This window comes from Panthera leo, chromosome B4 (assembly GCF_018350215.1).
Source record: "Panthera leo isolate Ple1 chromosome B4, P.leo_Ple1_pat1.1, whole genome shotgun sequence".
NCBI classification, from domain to species: Eukaryota; Metazoa; Chordata; class Mammalia; order Carnivora; family Felidae; genus Panthera; species Panthera leo.
Window position 1 is genome coordinate 22,468,836 of NC_056685.1, and position 22,232 is coordinate 22,491,067.

The 22,232-nt window shown below is 37.8% G+C and overlaps 1 protein-coding gene across 8 annotated transcripts in view; it reads right to left on the reverse strand.

Annotated features, from left to right (window-relative positions):
• The window catches only part of ARHGAP21 (Rho GTPase activating protein 21), a 135,754-nt gene that overhangs the window by 4,135 nt on the left and 109,387 nt on the right, over positions 1 to 22,232 (reverse strand). For 7 of the 8 annotated variants that reach the window (XM_042945125.1, XM_042945124.1, XM_042945123.1 and 4 more), the window contains 16 exons: positions 21,190 to 21,366; positions 20,937 to 21,039; positions 16,099 to 16,135; positions 13,863 to 13,988; positions 12,231 to 12,515; positions 9,824 to 9,888; positions 9,608 to 9,744; positions 8,872 to 9,014; positions 7,898 to 8,053; positions 7,717 to 7,795; positions 6,951 to 7,024; positions 6,784 to 6,873; positions 3,919 to 4,044; positions 3,661 to 3,702; positions 3,235 to 3,340; positions 1,265 to 1,296 (listed from right to left, as the gene is read on the reverse strand). In XM_042945125.1, coding sequence (XP_042801059.1) covers positions 1,265 to 1,296; positions 3,235 to 3,340; positions 3,661 to 3,702; positions 3,919 to 4,044; positions 6,784 to 6,873; positions 6,951 to 7,024; positions 7,717 to 7,795; positions 7,898 to 8,053; positions 8,872 to 9,014; positions 9,608 to 9,744; positions 9,824 to 9,888; positions 12,231 to 12,515; positions 13,863 to 13,988; positions 16,099 to 16,135; positions 20,937 to 21,039; positions 21,190 to 21,366 — 1,778 coding nt within the window. The remainder of the gene's footprint in view (positions 1 to 1,264; positions 1,297 to 3,234; positions 3,341 to 3,660; positions 3,703 to 3,918; positions 4,045 to 6,783; positions 6,874 to 6,950; positions 7,025 to 7,716; positions 7,796 to 7,897; positions 8,054 to 8,871; positions 9,015 to 9,607; positions 9,745 to 9,823; positions 9,889 to 12,230; positions 12,516 to 13,862; positions 13,989 to 16,098; positions 16,136 to 20,936; positions 21,040 to 21,189; positions 21,367 to 22,232) is intronic. The other variant, XM_042945127.1, reaches the window with a different exon arrangement.

Consider the following 22,232-nt stretch of genomic DNA (forward strand, 5'->3'; position numbering starts at 1 on the left):
ACATGACAATAAAATGCAAGGAGTGATCCTTCATTGCATCCTGTATAGGGAAATAAAAAACAATTTACATCATTGGGACAACATGGAAAATTTGTATAAAAACTCTACATTAGAAATAATAATGCTGTGTACTCATGCTAAGTACCTGGGTATTACGATTACCCTGTAATTTTACAGGACAATGCCCTGTTGTTTGGGGGTGGCTGCTGAAGCATTTAGGGATAAAGTGTTATCGTGTCTATATGTAACTCTCAAATGATCGACCCCCACATGTATATCAAGATTTACCAAATGATGAATCTAAGGCAAAAGGTGTGGGCGCTATTTTTCTGGTAACTTTTCTCTAGGTTTAAAATTTTTCAAAATAAAAAGCTGGGGCCAAAAGCCAGTAAAAATCACAACATAAGTTATAGCAAATGGTGTGATGTGACTGGAATATTTTGTAAAATTTCTGGCAAGAATTATAATTTAATCATACACAGCCCCGTTATGGAATTTAAACACGATATATAAATCTCTCGTCTCATTTCTGAATAGAACAATGTTTTAGGAAGTTTCTTGACAATTCTAGTTGCTACTGTCTCAGCAGAGCAAAGTTTGGACAAAGTGAACTAATAAAAAACTTCCCAAAACTACTCAAAATGTTGTATAGTTTGGCAGTGTTGTCAATGGCATACAAATTATGCAAAAATACTGAGTTTGCTGAAAGGAGCCGAGAATATATATTTTCTTATGAAATATGTATCATTCAGAAGAATGTGTAATAGTCACAAAACCTATATTACTACTGAAATATTTACAGATGAAATACGATGCTTGAACTTGCTTCAGAGTAGTCCAGGAGGAGGGAAGTGGGTGAAATGCACATGAAACAAGATGGCCAGCCACGTGTTAATTGTTGAGAATGGATAATGGTTCCATGGGGACTCGTTATACTATCCTCTCTGCTTTTGTGTGTGTTAGAAAATTGTCATGTTTAAAAATGAAAAAGTGTCTACTCCTCTGGTTTAGGCTAAACTATGCTGAGAGAAACCCAACATTCCAACTCAAAATCCAGTATTCTACCATATTCTAAGAATCCATTCTTCCCTTTAAAAGACTTTGTCGGTCTGTGTCCGGAAACGCAGAAAGGGATGCATTTGTATACTCATCACAATAATCAGCCACAAGGCAACTCTCCCCGCCCCCTCCCCGCCCCCCCCCCCCCCCGACCAAAAATCAGCCACAAGGCAACTCCTCCCCAAAACTGTACGAAACAATTTACCTTAGATTTTGTTGAGTCACTAGTAGCTGAATCTGTGAGAAGTTAAATAAAACACGGTCAGTATCAGCCAATGTGTACTGCTTTCAACGGACAATGCAAAACTTATGGAAAGACAGGCACAGAACAAAATGTGAAAGCAGAACTCAAACAGAACAAGAGAACACAGTGGATAGTCAGAGCTCACAAAGATGCAAGCTGCACCACAGAAAGCCACCGCCATGAAAGGATGCTGTGAATTGAAGGCAGAGTCAGCTCGATGATAGGAATGGCAAAGGAGCCCTGGACTAGACAAGAACAGAAGCGCTAGTGTTTAATCGAATTTCTAACGAGTAAATCTAGCAATAAAGAAGCTGGAAGACCTTTGTAAGAATTGTACTATGTACCACATCCTGTATCTGAAACTGATACACAATGTAGAACTTTCAAGACTGTCAGCTGGCCTCGCTGCGAATTGAGACACTCATACTCGGTGTGCTTATGTTGATTTTTGTCAGACCGTCAGACTTCAATTTTGTAAGCACGTACTGCATGCATACGGATGCATTAGGTAACCCTGCTTCCAGGTCACTTTGGTTTGTAAATAATGCTGATCTTTGTGCTTTAGACCCCAGGGTCACATCTGTGCAGTCAGGGATCCTTTTGACTAGTTTGGTCAAATTGCTACCAGTTTTGTAATTATCTATCACAAATGCTATTATGGAAATGGAAAAATGGAGACCATAATTTTCACTGTCTGGCAAAAACTCAGATTATACAATTAGAAAGAGGGTAGGAAGGGGCTAGCGCTATTCAGGAGAGTACCAATTGTGCAATTTTTGTCTTTCAACTTGAGGGAAATTGATTTTCAAAATTAATGAGCTGAGCCCCATGCCACGCCCCTTTGAACACATGGCTAAATGCTTTATGACTTTAAGAACTGGTGGACCATACCATGCTATTTCTCCTCACGGTCTGCTTCAGAAATAACAAGAAACAGCAGAAAAACTTTTAAGAGAGTAGTATTGATCTGTTTACAATAATCTTGAAGAGAAAATTTACACCACAGATCAACCAGGTTTGCATTTACAAGAATCGGGGGTTTCTGCAGACAAGGCAGCTACAGTGTGGACAGCAATCCTCCTTCTTCCTACAGCTCCAGCTGTCCATCAGGGCCACCACAGAATCCACTAGCGACATTACCGTGTGATAGACTCCTCCCACTTCGCCTGTTCAACATCAGTATAGATTTGCCTGTGTCAGTAAGTGCTGAAAAAACCCTTTAGGACTCAAACAAGAACTAGAGACAAAGGGAGAACAGCGTGTGAAACAACATGCTAGATTTAGTGCAACAGTTTGGCAGGCGAAAATTGTCAGCAAAAGAGCCTAGGAAAACCACTACTTAACCAGACATTAGGGCGGCAAGAGAAAAACAGAAGAAAACGTCAAATAGATTGACTTTTTTACTGTGACATCTCTAGTGACAAATAATATACTGCATTTATGAAAATGGTGCCCACTTAGCAGTTCAACATATTTCGCTGGCTGCTTTCAAACAGAATGTCTAGCTCAAGAATAAGAACTACTTATATACAGTCCAGATCATACTTTCTGCCATCACAGCAACCACATATTCAGTAGCATATATCTGTTTTACCTTGTGATGACTATTACATGGAAACTGTGAATTAAAAAAAAAAGAACAAAACAGTGGTTTGCATGCTCATTTCCCTCCTATTTCCATTCGGACAAGCATTACAATTCCATGCACTGCCAATGGCATTATAGTCACTGGAAGATAATTAAGATCAATCAGAAAAGGAAGATTACGTTTTTTTATTAGTAGAAAGGAAAGAAAAATAAAGTAGAAGAAGAAGAAGAGGAAAAGGAAAAAAAAATCACAGTGAATTGTTACTTGTGACTGATTTGTTCTTTCATGTTATTAAGAATTTAGCTTTTAACCTAGAGATCAACACTGCCCAGGCAAAAGTTACCTGATACATCTCCAGGGGAGACTCCTGTCCTTCCAATGTTGGTGAGTAAATGATCTATGTTTGGCACTGGCTGGGACTCTACTGTGTTTTCCTCCTGCACTGTTGTCTATGGTTAATAAACAAACATCTCTTCATCATCTCTTCAAAGATACTTTAAAAGTCAAACAACATTTAGCAAAAGACACATTACTGAGTGGAGCACATGTGCTTAACTTTTTACACCGTTTACACATAGTTGATTAACTACAAAATAAGCATCATACTTGTATTTTCATTAGACCAGAAACTGAGGAGCTATAGACCTGCTTCCGGGGTGCAAAGCAGACAATAGCATACAAAGCAGGAAGGTGACACTGTTGTGTGGCATCGGGATCTGGTGTCCCAAATGAGAACAAGTCAGTACAAATGCTGACGGACAATACTTACAAGAGGCTCTTCGGCACCTTCTTCTGTGAAAAACCAGTCATGCTGAAAGTTAAAATAAAAAAGGTGAAAAGAGAAATGAAATAACCCCCTACATAGATCTATATTTTGGAGAATAATATAGGAAAAGAAAAAGGTAATTTTCTCAGTAAAAAAAAAAAAAAAAAAAAAAAAAAAAAAATTATAATCAAATTCTGTCCTACCAAACATCAGCTGCTTACAACAAAAGGATTTTCTTGAGGAGACGAAGCCTGAACTTACGTGCTGGATAAGCGTCTCTACGATCTTGTACTGGTCTGGCATGTGAGTGACCATGTGGGTCATGTTATCTTCAGATGTTCTCACAAGAGTTGGGCCAAACACTATTGCTAGGTTTCTGGGTTCCATCTGGAACAAAGGATGTAATTGAAAGATATCAGAATGTCTCTTAAGAAAGTAGGCTTAAATTCCCATTGCGTGTTTGGCATTTTATTTCTGAAAGGTTCTTTTGATGAAAAAGAATTCAAAGAAGAATGGTTGGTTGATTGTGTGTAAAAAAAAAAAAAAAAAAAAAAAAAAAATGCTTCCTAGTTAGGCTTTCTATAAGCTAATCTACACCTAACTTCTTTTTCCTGCTTTAATGACACGTACTATGCTTAACTGGCATTCGTTTTTTTCAATGAAGTCTTTGATTGCAAGCGACTGATCTGGTTCAAAACTAGTATTATGACAGCTACATTAACCGACAAAAATATGAAAATCAAAGGAAAAAAACATTCACGAAAGAAGAGGGCAACCCTCTCCCCTCAAAAATGAAAAACTGGAAAAGGTGCTCAGAGACACGTAACGTTTTCCAAATTTGTCCCTGTAGTACATTAAAAATGCAAATATTTAAAAACCTAAAGTCCGGAAATACTCTTTTCTGACCAATTTTTACTTCAACGAAAACAAAGCTGTCCGCTTATCCTTGTGCCAATCTGAATGCCTCGACAGGGCATGCTTTTATGTTTGAACATTCATTTCCACGATATTTTGTATTCCTTGTTTAATTACATAGTTACCTAATGTATAGATCCTTTGTTTCCTTTTGTTATATCTTACAGTGTCTGGTGTCATATTTTGAATTTAGGATTTGATTAAAATGTCAAATAGCTTTAACCAACCCTGAAAACGTACCAGGAGGCTAAAAAAAATCACTGCAGTACTCAAAGAGTCAAACTGGTTCAGGGGGCCCCACTGCTATACTATTTTGGGAGAGCCAGGCGCATGCCCACACGCGTGCATACACACATTTTAGGTATGGTGCAAAGTGGAAAACGCACAGACTTCCTGTTCTGAAGTGATTTTTATGCATCAAATATGTTAACTACCGTAATACATGCATTATTACACTGTGCTCACTGCAGAGATATAAGTAGAAATTGCGATCAAAGTCAGTATTTTCATAGAAAGCTGACTTGGTGGAAAGAAAATCTGACAACAGGAAAGGCTGACTTGAACTGGGCTCACAGGCCTGTTTCTTATTTTCCCTCCGGGAGATGTTGTCCTCTTATTCCTCCATCTGTACTGGTGAAAGTGGCTCACAAAATAAAGTCCATCTCAAAGGTCTCATGCAAAATTTTTGCTAGATTCATTTACATTTGTAGACTAATGGTAACACACATTATTATTTCTGGTATACAGTCGTATTTATTATGCGGGTATATACTTGTAGCTGGCTCCTCCATAAGACTAATAACACAGGTAGTTCACAGTTTATTTAGTCATTCGTTATTTAAGGCAAATTCTGTATTTTTTGAAAGATGTTCCAGAAGTGTCATCAAATAAGTCAGGGAAATGAAATGCCTTAGTCACTTCTTAAAGAGTCACAGTGTTAGTTAACATATTAAAACCACTAAAAAAAATCTACAGTAAAGAAACCTGTTAAGTGTTGTTTAATTCAGTGCTTTCTACACTGATTAGACCATCAACCGCTACTTTTCCAGTGCTTCTAATACCAGCAAAAGTGATGAACTGATCAATGATGTAATGCACTTAGGGGAATGCTGAAATAATTAGAAAATACTTCAGCTATAATTGTATCGAGAACTCTTTGGATTCTACTGGATGAACTTCTGGAAACAGTACAGTCAATCTCTCTCTTGTTTTTTCCTTTTTCCTTTTATAGCCCTATCACTACTGAGGAAATTGAGAGCCTGAAGGATATAATAACACTGCTTGTAAACTGCTCAATCTGCAGGGAAAGGGCTTGACACTGTTCTCACACTCCAGCCTTACTACAGCTGTGAGCAACTGTCTTCCAGAACACCACAGACACTGAACTGACTGAATCGATGCTTTTCTCTACCTTAAGCAGGCATAACTCTTAGAAAAGGGGGACAGCAGTGTCCTGAGCTTGTGGTATTCTGTGTTTTTCTTCTCCAGAAGCCAAAATGACTTCGTTTAAATATTGGTCAGTAATGCTGAGCTTCAGAAAACCATCATTTTGCAACCTCTAATGATATAATGGGTTTAGGCAACAATCACCAGTGACGGATAAAAATGATGAATGAAGACTACAACGGTATCAACCAAACACAATGTGTGGAACTTTAGATAATGATTTAAACAAACAGGTGTACAAAGACATTTCTTGAAACCAATCAGGAAAAACTGAACACAAACTGAGTATCAGATCATTTCGAAGGGTAACTAATCTTGGTGTGTTTGATAAAGGGAATGCGATGGTGTTGTTTAAACAAGCAAACAGGAAGGTCTTATCTGCTTAACACAAAACAAACCAAGAACAGGTCAGTTTTGCTGTATACACCACTTGGTACATCTGGATCACTGTAGCACGCAAAAGTGTCACAAATGGTGCCTATCCAAAATACTGATACACAGCTGAAAAATAAAAGAAGGTTTTGACTTTTTTAAAATTTTTCTTGCTGGATAAATGTGAAAAGAAATGTGTTTTTCAAATGGTGACAACTGATATTTTGGGATCTTTTCCTTTTAAGGGTGATCTTTACAGGGGCTCACCGGCCAACAGGATTTCAGAGCCTTTGCTGAATTGTAACCCCGTTTTTGATAGACGTGAAGCAATGAAACTTATCTTTTCAACTAAAGCCACTGAAAGTATACCTCTTCCATATGTACTTTACTCACCTTATTTTTTTCTGAATTTTCTGCCACTGTCTTCAGATGAGCAGAAAGGAACTTAAGAGTTTCGTAATGATGTTCGGGCAAGTCGTGGATCTGAAACATATTAGTTTCATGGTGGATTTAAAGGCTGAATTTCAGTTGTATCTCCAAAAATAGAAAATAATACCTACTAGTCTTTTTAATGTTTTCAGACGGTCTAGAGGATCTTCTTTACGGTTGGCCTCAATGAAGTCGGCATATTTATCTGACAACAATAAGAACAATAAAAAGAAATTTATCTTAAATTGCTTAGGTGAGTTATAATCTGGATTTCCTCTGAGGTTCAACTTCAAAACACCACACACACATTTAAAATGTAGGAATGACCCCAAATAGCCTTTGAAATGTAAGTCTCCAAACCTGCTACTGTTTTTAACGATCCTCTAAGATTTATCATCAAATAAAATTCCCTAAAATGTGAGTTCTCTGAGGGTACTGTCCTCTATTTGTAGTCTGTCCATTCTTTTCTCCCCCCAACCACAACATTGAGAACAGTGTCTTAATAAGTCAAATATTTGGCTCGACTGAAAAAATGTTTTTCTACTAATTGTACCGTAGTATGTCTGAAAATTTTGACAGAGGACAATAACACATTTTTAATCTGACAAGTAAACATGCATGAACGGGGTAAGATATGTTTTATTGAACCTACATAATTTTATAAACTTTTTCACTGAAATTTATCAGGAGGAAAAACCAATCTGAATGACAAAAAATAGCTATAATTTTAAAGAAAATAGCCATAATTATGGTTTACACAGAAGTAACAAGTAAATAAAATCTCCTGCTTCCTTTAACAAAGTATTTTCTCCAGGTTCAATTTAATATTCTCTGGCTTTCCAACAATGTCATTTTAAACTATTTCAACTGGTATCTTTTGTGTGGGAGTTCACTCACCATTCGTGAAGAGAGGCTCAGGGAGTTTTCTGAAGAAGGATTTTAGTAGACTGCTTATCACATTCAAATCTCGCCATTTCTGGGGGTGCAAAAATAGAAATGTGGCATTTTTGTTGTCAGTGCTACCAAAGGGAAAAAAAAAACACAGATCAGGTATTCAAACAGATATAAACACACTTACATCGTCTTGTATATCAATATCCGCCATTCCCTTGTTGAGCTCCTCCTGCATACTTGAGATGGCTGCATTATTTCCAGGAACTCTGTAAATACCTGTATATTCAAGACCTCTTTCTTCAACTAATTTGCAACATATGTCAACTATTAATGGAATATACTGCAAAACAAGAAATAAATATTTTATTTAATACAGCACAAATGTTCATATTTGTTAGTAGATGTATATCGTAGCTAAAAGGCCCTTTCCATCCAAGAGGAAAAACATCAATCACTGTTGTTTGATAGAGAGAAAATGAAGAATGCAGACATGGCAGAACCAGGAATAGATCAAAGCAGCAAGAGAGATTTGGGACAGTGGGAGGAGAACAACTAGGTCAAGACAGAGAGAGGAGGGTCCCCAGGGAGATGAAGGTCTGAAGAGGAAACGAGGAAAGTCTGCAGTAATGAGAATGTGGGCATGACTCAGGTGGATAAAGGGGAACAAGGTCAAAAAAAGAAGAGGGGGAGAGAACAACATCAGTCAACTCATGACACAAATCCTAACATGGACGCTGTATACACACACGCGTGTGCGTGCACACACACACACACACACACGCACATTTACATTTATTATTACTTTCTTAATCAGGTTCTTGTTCTCATCCTTCTTTTAAGATGCTAAAAGCAGAAACACACAGGATTTGAAAATGAACTCTTACCATTTCAGATACATTTCAGATATATTCCTAATGGATGAATCATGATTCGATTTCAGAGTGAATATGTTAGAAAAAAATGCGTTTATAGATAAAATTACTCAGCACACCCTGACAGGTCAGCAATGCTCAGGGAAGCTGGGTCTGCTAGGAGGAGGAACATGCTGGGCAGACTGACACACACTCTCTGTTATCTGACTGGCTGTGTACTCAGGTCCTACAATGACTATAATTGAACTAGTGACTGCAGGAAATCCAGGTGGCTGGGATCTCATACCCGATTGGTGTGTGCGGGTGGGCAGTCGTCTAGTCTGACACCGAACGTTCCTGTAGCAGTAGGCTTTTTTTCAAACGTCTTTCTCATAATACTTGGAATGCCTTTTCTCCACGTGCCTTTGTCTTTTGGGGGACTGGTATCGTCTTTTGTTATGCAAGAAAAAGACATAAGAAAAAAATGAAAACAAGCACAGTTAAATCATGTCCTTTATCAATATTTCTATAAATCAGAGTCCTGTCCTATAAATAATATCTCCTATATTTATCAAAAATATTATATTCTCTTCTCTTCCTAACATAGCACTCCTTCTAACCTTCTATGTAATTTAATCAGAATCTGTTCCGCTTCTCCACCCTTTTACAACCTGCAGTTTTCTTTAAAACAGTCAGGAAATTAGGATCAATGTGACTTCTTGATAGTGAGATTTTAGCAAAAGGAAACATGATGGTTTTATCTGACAATGACAGTGCTTGTGTCCTCTGCATTAATCACATTTGCAGTGTCTTTTACGTAGATGTATGTGTTATATTTTCCTTCACTTCATCTACTACAAGACAAAGACTCATCTTAAGGGAAAGGGCCCATTAGCCTAGACCAGGTCCAAGGTGACCTTTGAGCTAGCTCACACTGGGCTGAGGTCAGCAGAAATGGTACAGAGAAACATGAAATACCTTTAAAATCCCAATCTTAAACCACTGTATTTGTCAAATTTCTCCAGAAATGCTAACATCAGTACCTTTACTGAGAAGTTTCCTTTCTGACTCTTCCTTGGGAGAGTGTGGACTTTGAGTCTTTGGCTCTGATTTAGCACCAAGCAGAGTCTGCCGGATGCTGAGACTCTGGCGAGGTGTTTTTGGCAACTGTTCTGCTTTGCTGCTGAAAGAAACGAACATTTCTTAACAATTATGTATTTTACATCCAAAATAACTTGTAGGCATGGTGGGATTCTCACCTCATCAGACTGTTATATTCTTTTATTCTTCGACTAATTAGATCCCTGTTAGTCACTCCAGTGTCCTACAGAATGAACAGGAGGTAAGATTAGAAAATCAATTCTAAACTTAAGTGGGGATCTCTACTTATTTTTTGAAGCTCTTTATTGTACTACATTGCTTAGTAAATACAAACCCTATATTCTCAGTGCGCTTGTTTTGAAACCTCTGTTCAACATCACCCAACATCACTCTGCAATAAATGATCCAAATACTTCCCACCCACTGCCAAAAGAGCTTTCTGTTTCTTTTCTGTACTCCTACGATACCTAGACTAAAGCCAGCAAGCAGCAGGTGTTCAAACTTATCGATCTGACATTTTTTATCAATGGCAGAAAGCAGAGAGTCATTTTTTCCCCCTCTAACACCAGAAATGATCAGCATTTCAAAATAATACAGTTGTGGGGGCGCCTGGGTGGCTCGGTTGGTTGAGCGTCCAACGTCGGCTCAGGTCATGATCTCATGGTTTGTGGGTTCGAGTCCCGCGTCGGGCTCTGTGCTGACAGCTCAGAGCCTGGAGCCTGTTTCAGATTCTGTATCTCCCTCCCTCTCTGCCCCTCCCCACTCTCTTTCTCTCTCAAAAATAAATAAACATTAAAAAAACCCCAGTTGGATAAAGGATAGAAAAATACTGTCAAAATTTGTTAATGATGAATCATAGAAACATTGAGATTGGGGGTGACTTAGTGTCAGAAATGGTACTTAGATTATCCGAAGAGAAAAGCACAAAACTGGGCTTTTCAAGTTCAACAGATTAACTTTTATAATATGCTATACGGTAAACTCAGATTTGACCATGAAGTGATGATTGTTTTCTACTGATTCCAATTATACATCGACATGTATCCCCATTTTTTTTATTAGTCTCATTTTGATTAGAATGAACAATTCAATTTACAAATATACTTTGGAGTCAAACAATCTCGAGTTCAAATACTCTTCCTACCAAGCAGCTGAGAGATCACACAGTTAAGATCGACAGTAAGATCGCCTGGGTTTAAATTCTGGCCCTGACACTTACCAGCTGTGTAACCTGGAGGAAATTACTTAACCTCTCTTTGCCAGTGTCCTTGTTTATAAAACGGTGATGACACATTCATATGGTTGCTGAAATTTATTCATGTAAAAAGTTCTTACTCTCCCTGTTTACTCTGAAAAACTTCAAGTCTGAAGCTTTACAGTGGTGGTGTAAAACAAAGGTTGTATTGAAATGGATCTGGTGTTAATTTTTAACTACAAAGACGGTAGGGTGTAAACTATCAGAGAGAAAAGCACAGACTTTTTCCTAAGACCTAAGACCTTTTTTCATAATCTGAATTGACGTAATGGAAATGACGACATTAGAGAACATAACTTTACAGTTAATCTGGGTGTCCCTGTGCACCGTGAGTTAAGGGAAAAGAGTGTTGTGCTTTCTTTGTGTGTGCCTTAACAATGAGCACAAAAGGTGAGAACAATGTGTAAGAAACACTGTGTTAATGATATGAGAAGATACTCTTGAGCAAAAGTTATAGACTTAATCACCACCGAATGTGCACTGTCAGGTTTATAATTATGTACCCTGAAAACACTACCTTTATGAATGAAATTCCTGTTGTAAAAAATATCTTGCTGCTTGTGAGCCAGAAACCCTCAAGTCCCTACATATTTCTTATTGAAAAGAAAAACAAGCTTATCCCATGATTTCTGACAATGCAAGTTTTCTTGAAAACCAATGACTAAATTCTAGCAGGCTCTATTATATTCTTGACTGAATTTATATTTCCATTAACAAAAATCCTCCTATCAGTATCGCTTTGCATTTATACAGTAATTTGTTTTGACAAGTATTTTCACTATAACTTAAGCCTCACAGTAATCCTGTTTTTGAGATAAGGAGCCAGAGCTGGAATTACTTAGTAATGACCAGGACTAGGACCTAGGATTTCCTGACCCTGCTTCTAAGAAAGTAGGCAAAATATAGGAATTATCTCTTTTTGTAGTTCAGTAATGGAGATTTTCAAAATAATATTGAGTAGGGACATGTGAGTTTTCCTTTTGATCAATTTTTCAAGCAAAAATAGCATATAACTTGTTTTTAATGTTTATTTTTGAGAGACAGAGCAAGAGGGGGAGAGGGGCAGACCGAGACAGAGACACACACAGAATCCGAAACAGGCTCCAAGCGGTCAGCACAGAGTCCAATGTGGGGCTCGAACTCACAAACCGTGAGATCGTGACCTGAGCTGAAGTTGGCGCTCAACCAGCTGAACCACTCAGCACCCCCCTTATAACTTCTTTTTAAATGATGTATCAGATCCTTTCAGTCTTCCTAAGAAAAATGTCACAAAAGAATCTGGTTTTACAAGCACCACTCTGAACACACACCTCCTCATTGAGGTTGCTGCTCTCCTGGATGGTCTTGATCCACGCTAGCATGTCGTCTCTGTCCTCGGCCTGGAAAAGGCACTCGCAGTCTGATGTGGTGAGTCGAAACACATTTTTCCTCTTGGTCTCGCTGTACGAGATGTCTATTAAGCAAGCATTGACGCTGATGGGCTGTTCTTCTTCAGACGGAGTCATCTGTTCCCTTTTATCTTTGTACAAGTACAGCGAATGGCCCCGAAGCACAACATACATCTGTTTCCACGGCCGAATACTTCCACCAACTCGCTGGAAAACATGGAACAGTTCAGGAATACTTAATGCGTGGCACAGTCTTAGTGACAGGATAAACACACCAAGCAATACTGTTAACACACAAATGGACACCAAGTCTAGCAGGTGTCTGATTCACGATCGTATGCGTTGGCCAGGAGAGGATTGGCAAATTGTGCGGAGGGTAAACCAAGCTAGGCAAGGTATTCATGACAAAATCAAGGACAGTGAAATGTCAACTTTAATTTTGGTCGGAGAAAAAAAACTATTTTACCGTTCATGAACAAAGTAATTAAGATAAATTGAACAAAGCAAGGTAAAACAAGAGTAGCAAAATACGTAAAATATATAAAAATGGTAAGAGAACAAAAAGTAAGAAAAAAATCGGTCAGAAAAGTCTTTTGAGTGAAAGTAAGGCTGACGACAAAGTCCCAGCTCATGCAAATGACAAATAATGCTTAAAAACAGCATGTACAAGGAATGAATTAAGTTAACAAGACTGATCAACTTTATGCGGTCAAGCAACAATATCCATACCCAAGGTGGGTTTTTCTTAAAAATTAAACTCTTTTGACAGTATTAAAATTTTTTTATAAATAATCTGCCCAAATATTGTAAGAAATTTATGGCAAAGGTTTTATTGTATTGAAATCTACTTAATGAAGCATATAGATATTGTGATACTCATTTATATAACTCAATATTTATAAAATAAAGTGAAACAAGGAAATTATAAAAGCAATTTAAAAGAATAAAATGGGAAAGCTAAATAAAATATTTAAAATTATTAATATGGAGAATTGTCACTCCCTAAAGGAGGACTCCGAAAATCTCTGGCTAATAAACTGATAAGAAAAGCTGAGTTCCTTCTTGAATAACTTCATTTCTCTTTTATGCTGGCAAAATATAAGACAGTATACTCCATTTGCAGTTGATACACAGGACAAAAATATACAAAATTAAATCAATGATTAGAATTTTTTTAAGTAACTTTTTCCTTTATGTAAAAAACTATTTTTTATAAAAAAGTGACAGAATTTTATTTATTTTTTTTAAATGTTTATTTATTTATTTTTGCGAGATCATAGATGAGTGGGTGCAGGACAGAGAGAGACAGAGAGAAAGAGAGACACAGAGAGAGAGACAGAGAATCCCATGAACTTCGAGATCATGCCCTGAGCTCGAATCAAGAGTCGGACGCTTAACTGGCTGAGCCGCCCAGGCACCTGGAAAAAGATATTTATATGTGATGTTTTCTACTCTTTATTCTGGATAATTTGCCGTCTCATCTGTACAGACTTTATGTGTTACTTCACAGGGGCTGCCTTCCATACACTCGCAGTAGCTGAGAAAACATACTACCTTGCCCTTATCGGTGACAAGTGGTCGGAAATGGAGCCATCCTTCCTTTGCAGCATCACTGAAAACCTCTGAGGAAGAATCTTTCCTGGACCCAGAGTCTTCCGATGACTTCTGGCTGTCTATGATCTACAGAGAAGGTCAAAAAAATATAGTAAAATATCCTTTTCCTTTATAAATATTTGCACATGGAAATTGCTTTACTGAAAACAACTCTTTTTTACTGTTTATTTTTGGGAGAAAGAGAGAGAGGGAGAGCCAGCCGTGTGAGTGGGGAAGGGGCAGAGAGAGAAAGAGATCTGAAGCGGGGTCTATGCTGACAGCACAGAGCCCGATGCAGGGCTTGAACTCATGAACCATGAGATCATGGCCTTGAGCCTAAGTCAGAAACTTAACTGACTGAGCCACCCAGGCGCCCCTGAAAAAAATCTTTAACGTTCCAAAATGAATGGTTATTTTTGAAGAATACCAACTTTATCAATTCTGTTAGAAAATGTTCTGGTCTTGTTGAAAAAAAAAAAAAAAAACCAAAACACGTGAATTGTGAGTTGACTGCCATCATTTTTTAAAGGTCATCTGTAGGAAGTTTTTCATCTTTAAAAAAATAACAGAAATAGTATAATGTTCCTGCTCTCGAGAGCTCACATTTTCGTGAGCAAAGACAAATCAGAATAAAAAATAAAAACAAGAAAATGATCAGATTGTGATTAGTACCATTTGGGAAAGGAAAACTGAGATGTTGTAACAAATGACTGAGTAGCGGCTGTAAGTTCAAGGCCTACTGAAGGAAGAATATTTAAGATGAAATATGGAGGAAAGGGGCCATCCATGATAGGTCAGGAAAAAGAACAGTTCAGGGAGAATGTATAGCTAATGAATGTACATTCATCATTATCGCTTCAGGGCGTGTTCTGGAGGTACAGTGAATAACACTTGATATGGGGGAGGGTGAAAAAGAAGCAACAAGGCTAACTCCCAGTTTGGGGGCTTGAAAACTGGGTGAAGTGGACCTAGTGGGATGGGGAAAACTGGATAAGCATGTCTGGGGTATAACCCAGATCTATTTGGCCACTAAACCTTGATTGCTTATTAAACAGCCAAATAAAGATGTCAAAAGGGTAGCAGCCTACATGAGCTGCAGCTTGGGGAAGAGGCCATCGCTAGCAGTATAAACTGTGGGAGATCTCTGGAAAAGATCATGTTGGCAACGAGGGCAGATAGAGATGAAAGAGGGGTCAGAACCAGTTCTAGACATTCCAACATTTTAAATGTTAGAATGGCAGAGGCAGAAATGGAAACCAGCAGAAGAAAGCGTTTTAGAAAGGCAGTGGGAAATGGTGTTGGATACTACTGGAAGGTCAAAGAAGTTAAAAATCGAAAATAACCGTTAGTTTGGGGACCTTGAACATCACTGGTAATCTTGGCATGAGCAGGGTCATTCTGGTACATGTGGGGTGAGAAAGATGTGACGTGAGGAAGTGGACCGACTGGCCATTTTTTTCAAGCAGTTTTGCTGTGAACAGTGGAAGAGAAAATATGAGGAGGAAATGGAGGGGGATGTAGATTCAAGGAAGGTTTGTTTGTTTGTCTTTTAAATACAGCAAATAGTAGAATGCGCCCATATGATGGTGAATGAGCCACTGGCGAGAGCGATTCTGCAGAGGGGAGAACGATCTCGAGAAAGCGAAAAGTGATAGAATCCAAAGAAATGTGGACGTAGCCTTTTAACCGGATCATGTTCCCAGTAAACGGATACTTAAGAGTAAAGGAGGCAGAAACCATGGGTGCGAATGAAGATGGCTGAGATTTCTGGAGAATGTGAAACAAGGAAATTCCTGTCTAACAGCCTTCTGTGTGTGTTGTCAACAAAGTAGGAAGGGAGAGTAGACGAGAGAGGACGGGGTGAACTGTACCGAGGAAAGCGGAGGGTAGGAGTGAAACGATAATTTTGAGGAAAGAAAAATATGCATACGGCAAGATACAGGGCGGCTGGGTAGTTCGATTTTTGGCCGTAAACTGATAGAGTGAGAAAAATCGGCACAATGTGTGTGAAGTATATATATTGATGAATACGTTTAGAAATTAGAAAAGAACACCTTATAAATAATATTTTCCAAATGCACCTGAAAGGGACAGAATATAGGATAATAGCAGTAATTTCCTGTGAAGAGCCAAAGTAAGCTAAGGTAAATAGAAACATTTATCATTTGCTGATATTTAAAAAATATTGAATACCAACCTTGATTCCCTTCAGGCTAGAAACGTGCTTAAAGGACCTGTCGGAAAGAAATGTATAAATATTTGCCATAAATGCATAAGACACCTTAGAGATGTAAAAACAAAGTGAGTGTCACAAGTTAGTTTTCGATAATAAGCTGATGTTTCATCATTACCATGTTGAATGCTCACTGTTCAATGCAAATGAGACAAACAGCTAATTTTCTAAATACTTACACTTTTGATTCCATGCTAGAAGCTTTCTTAGTGGATCTGGTCAATTAAAATGGTTTCTGCATAAAGTTTGAGAGTTTATCCTTCTTTTTAGATGAAAGAAAAAAACCACTCGGGCTGAACACTGGGCTTTAGAATAAATTATCAGTTAACCATAGTTGCAATGCTCTGTTAAGGGTTCCCACAATGTTACAATGATTGATAATGTGGCAGGGAGACCATTCTTCCTGCCAACCGCATTCGGGATGCTTTGATATGGAGACCAGTGGCTGCCAGTGAAAAGGCTTAGGGCTTCCAAAGATAGGTGTGCTTTAACTACTCAAAATAATTTCACTTTAGGGGACAAAGTTGTTTTGCTGGGTTTTTTTTAATTCAAAATTAATTTTAAGAAATTTAGGATTCTAAACAACAGCAGTGAGAGTGGACATCCCTGTCGTGTTCCTGATCTCAGGGGGAAAGCTCTCAGTTTTTCCTCATTGAGGATGATATTAGTTGTGGGCTTTTTATAAATGGCTTTTATGATGTTTAAGTATGTTCCTTCTATCCCAACTTTCTCAAGGGTTTTATTAAGAAAGGATGCTGAATTTGGTCAAATGCTTTCTCTGCATCGATTGACAGGATCATATGGTTCTTATCTTTTCTTTTATTAATGTGATATATCACATTGATGGATTTGCGAATATTGAACCAGCCTTGCAGCCCAGGAATGAATCCCACTTGATCATGGTGAATAATTCTTTTTATATGCTGTTGAATTGATTTGCTAGTATCTTGTTGAGAATTTCTGCATCCATATTCATCAGGGATATTGGCCTGTAGTTTTCTTTTTTTGCTGGGTCTCTGTCTAGTTTGGGAATCAAAGTAATGCTGGCTTCATAGAATGAGTCTGGAAGTTTTCTTTCCCTTTCTATTTTTTGGAACAGCTTGAGAAGGATAGGTATTATCTCTGCTTTAAATGTCTGGTAGAATTCCCCAGGGAAGCCATCTGGTCCTGGACTCTTATTTGTTGGGAGATTTTTGATAACTGATTCAATTTCTTCACTGGTTATGGATCTGTTCAAATTTTCTATTTCTTCCTGTTTGAGTTTTGGAAGTGTGTGGGTGCTTAAGAATTTGTCCATTTCTTCCAGGTTGTCCAGTTTGTTGGCATATAATTTTTCATAGTATTCCCTGATAATTGCTTGCATTTCTGAGGGATTGGTCGTAAGAATTCCATTTTCATTCATGATTTTTTATCTATTTGGGTCCTCTCCCTTTTCTTTTTGAGAAGCCTGGCTAGAGGTTTATCAATTTTGTTTATTTTTTCAAAAAAACAACTCTTGGTTTCATTGATCTGCTCTACAGTTTTTTTAGATTCTATATTGTTCATTTCTGCTCTGATCTTTATTATTTCTCTTCTTCTGCTGGGTTTGGGGTATCTTTGCTGTTCTGCTTCTATTTCCTTTAGGTGTGCTGTTAGATTTTGTATTTGGGATTTTTCCTGTTTCTTGAGATAGGCCTGGATTGCAATGTATTTTCCTCTCAGGACTGCCTTCGCTGCATCCCAAAGGATGTTGGATTGTTGTATTTTCATTTTCATTTGTTTCCATATATTTTTAAATTTCTTCTCTAACTGCCTGGTTGACCCATTCATTCTTTAGTAGGGTGTTCTTTAACCTCCATGCTTTTGGAGGTTTTCCAGACAATAGCCAAATTATGGAAAGAGCCTAAATGTCCATCAACTGATGAATGGATAAAGGAGATGTGGTTTATATACACAATGGAATACTACTTGGCAATGAGAAAGAATGAAATATGGCCTTTTGTAGCAATGTGGATGGAACTGGAGAATGTTATGCTAAGTGAAATAAGTCACACAGAGAAAGACAGATACCATATGTTTTCACTCATATGTGGGTCCTGAGAAACTTAACAGAAGACCGAGGGGAGAGAAAGTGGGAAAAAAAAAGTTACAGAGAGGGAAGGAGGCAAACCATGAGAGACTCTTAAGAACTGAGAATAAACTGAGGGTTGATGGGGGGTGAGAGGGAGGGGAAAGTGGGTGACGGGCATTGAGGAGGGCACCTGTTGGGATGAGCACTGGGTGTTGTATGGAAACCAATTTGATAACAAATTTCATATTAAAAACATAAAAATAAATTTAAAAAATCATAAATGAGAGACAATAGCATCTGCTTTAAAGAGCTGTTACAAAGATCAGTGATAATATATGTAATATGCCCCAGAACATTGCTTAGCACGTAATAAATGTTCAAAAAGCAAAAAAAAAAAAAAAAAAAAAAAAAAAGGATTTGATTGTAAGATGGGACTGAAGATGGCACTCCCGTTCCTTTTCAAACCGCCCTGAACAAGATCGCTAGAAACAGATACGCAAACTTCATCTACCAGTATCAGGAGACACGTGTAACTCTGAACTACAATATATACATACATGAAGATAGGGGGTTAAACACAGGGAAGAAAAGAATGGATACCGGAAGAGAGGACACCCCTAGCGGCGTATTTCAGACAACACTGCAGTGCGCTGCTCACTGAGAGATCAAAACCTTCCCTTGTTTGGAATGTGGGAAACCGGGTGCCAGAGCTGGTGACAGGAGCCTCGCTCGTCACCACGGATATCAGGGTTTATGAAAACGAAGGAGGAAACACACAGTCTGGCCATCTCTGCAGGGAACAGTGTGTAGTTGGTGCAGGGTATCTTTCGGGGAGGAAGAAGTGAAGGCAAAAATAGGTCACGAATTCAACTCTGCATCATTAGAAAACTTCCTGTTAGCCCGGACCACTGCCATGGCCACACCTCACACAAACTTCCCCCATGTGGTTGGTCCAGGAAGAACTGACTTTATTGGAATATAAGTAATAATCAAATGGAAGCCTCAGAGAATCTTTCCAAAAATACCATGATAAAAAACGACAAATTGTTCTTTGACCGAAGGTTCAATATCATAAAAATGTCAATGTTCCTTAAGTTAATCTTAGAAATTAAACACTGTGCCATTAAAAATATCCATAAAAATTTAAGAACTAGAAAATTGACTTTAAACTTCAAATAGTAAAATAAAAATAGCCAGGAGAATTTGGAAAAACATAATGTAATGAGAGAATGGCCTTACCAGATGATAAATACATTATAAAACCACCACAAAAAACCACCACAAGTAACAGAATCTGGTGTACACGAGTGGATAGATAAATCAACTGAACAGAAAGGAGGCTAAAAATAAAACTAAATATACATAATAATTTAATATATAATAAAGATGAAATATCAGTGGGAAAAATATTGTTCTGGGGACAACTGAGAGACACTGGAAAATATAAAGTTGGCCCTTTATCTTATTAATTGGAATAAAATAAATTCCAGATGAATCAAAGTTTTAAATACACAAAAGAAAAAGAGGAACATAAATCTGAGAGGCAAACATGGAAGAATTTTGTTGTAATTCTGGAGGAGAGAAAGGCTTTTTCAGTATGACCTCAAATCCGAAGGCCATAAAAAAGAAAAAATCCTAAGTGTGACTGCAAGGAAAAAGTTTAACAGTTTTGCAGAGTTTAAATAAAAAGAACTTAAGAAAATCAGATGAAAAACACTGAATTGGGAAAAGACTTAACAACACTTATCTCAGAAGAGAGCTCGTTTCCTTTATATAAAGAGCCTCCAGAAGCCAATCAGGAAAACCAGTAGGAAGATGGGCAGAGGATATGAAGAAGCAGTTCACAGGAAAATATAAATATCTCTTAAATATATACGAAGTGATGTTGAATTAATTTAATAGAAATTTTCAAATAAAAACTACAATATGATACCATCAGATTTAGAAAAATCAGAAGTGAAGTAACATGTTGTGCTGGTGAGGAGAAGGAGGGACTTCTATGCTCTGTTGGTGGAATTGTGATTTGGTACAAGCTTTATGGAGAGCAGCAGACGATGCATGATGCATATTAATATAAAAAAAATACACACCCCTTGATGTAACAATCTCTCTTCCAACCATATTCACTTATACACTAAATGAACTGTGTACAAATATAGTCACTGAAGTATTGTTTGCAGTAGCAGAAGGCTCAATCAATCTAAATGTCTATTAATAGAATGTAGAATACCAGTTAGATAGATTTTGGTACAGCCATTCAATGGAAAATGAAACAATCATGAAGAAGTGAGCCAGGATTGTATGCACTGGATGATCTCCACGGTCAGTGTGTATAGCATCTATCACTTGTTTTTATAAGTGATTAGGATACATGCACACACACATAGGAACTTATGTAAACATGTGTATGTGATTCGATGCATAGAATAGCTCTGAAATAATACAAAAGAAAACAGTAACATAGTCATGTCTGAGAAGAGAACTGGGTGGCTAGCGGCCTAGAGTAGCAGTGATTGTTTAATACATATCTTGTTTGTATTATGTTTGTGTATTACTGATTTTTAAACATTAATTTTAAAAACTCAACTGAATATATTACTGAATAACAACTTTGCTTTATTTTTTATTTGTATTTCTAATGTTATATAAAGTTAGAAAGTATAAAGGAAATCATTAAAATTCAGTATTTATATGTCACAATCATGCTGAACACCCACAAACAGATACTTAAAATGATATGCTTGAGACTTACAATTTTGCATCTTCTCTGTAATCATCCAGGCCCTCATCATAGGATTTTGATCTTTCGGTCTTTGAGCTGGGCTGGGCATCTAGGCTGGGAGGGCCGACAGATTCTGTAATTAAAATCCAACATTTAGACATCTGTAAGTGGTTTCCAGATCTTCTTATTAGAGAAGAGATCACAGATCACAGTATGCCATAGCATTCTAAGCAAAAAACTGAGAAAGCAGAGATGGTTTGCACAGCCACTCACTGAAACATACCCTGATCATGGGAGAGCTGGCGGCGAATTAAAGGAGCCGACGTGGTGAGACTGGGCGGGACCGTTGCTATGGAGGGTGCCTGGGGCGCCTGGGGTGCCTGGGGAGTGGAGGCTGAGATGACAGCCGAAGCAGGGATGTGTGCAAGGTCATGATCAATGCTGGGGCTCGTTGGTTCATCTAGAAGATAAAATGAAAATAAATATTGGAGGGGAGCCTGGCTGGCTCAGTCGGTGGAGCATATGACTACTGAACTCAGGGTTGTGAGTTCGAGCCCCAGGCCGGGCTTAGAGCTTACTTTAAAAAAAAAAATTTAAGAAAATAAAAAGAAAGGAAATATTGGAATGTTAAATGACTTAATGATCAGTAATCAGCATTTATTATTAAAGAAAAACCAGATACAGATTTTAACACTTAACCACTAAATCACCAATAAATGACATACTTGGTCTGATAAAAATCTTATAATTACTCTAGTAATTCCAAGTAATTCTGAGAGTGTGGTCCAAAAAATTAAATAAGTTGCTTCTTCTACCAACCAATTAATACTTTCACTAACTGGCAATCAAGATACCAAAGTTCAACGGTATTTAGAACCTGAACCTATAAAAGCAGAATGATAATCATACATTACCCTAAAAGAATTACTTTCCCATTTTAAATGTATTACCCATCATTTCAGGAAGTTAAGCAAGGTGATGTGGCCAAGGCTTAACTCTCAGAGTATCAATACCTAAAATTTTCCTGTGCACAAACACACAGGTATACCTTCAATTTTTGAGAAAAATGAGAAAGGACAGTTACAGTCTTAGAAAATCTTAACAAAACCCTCTATAAAGAATATATTATAGGGGCGCCTTGGTGGCTCAGTTGGTTAAGGGTCTGACTTTGGCTCAGGTCATGATTTCACTGCTCGTGAGTTCAAGCCCTGCATCAGGCCCTGTGCTGACAGCTCAGAGCCTGGAACCTGCTTCAGATTCTGTGTCTCCCTCTCTCTCTGCCCTTCCCCTGCTCATGCTCTGTCTCTCTCTCTTTCCAAAATAAAT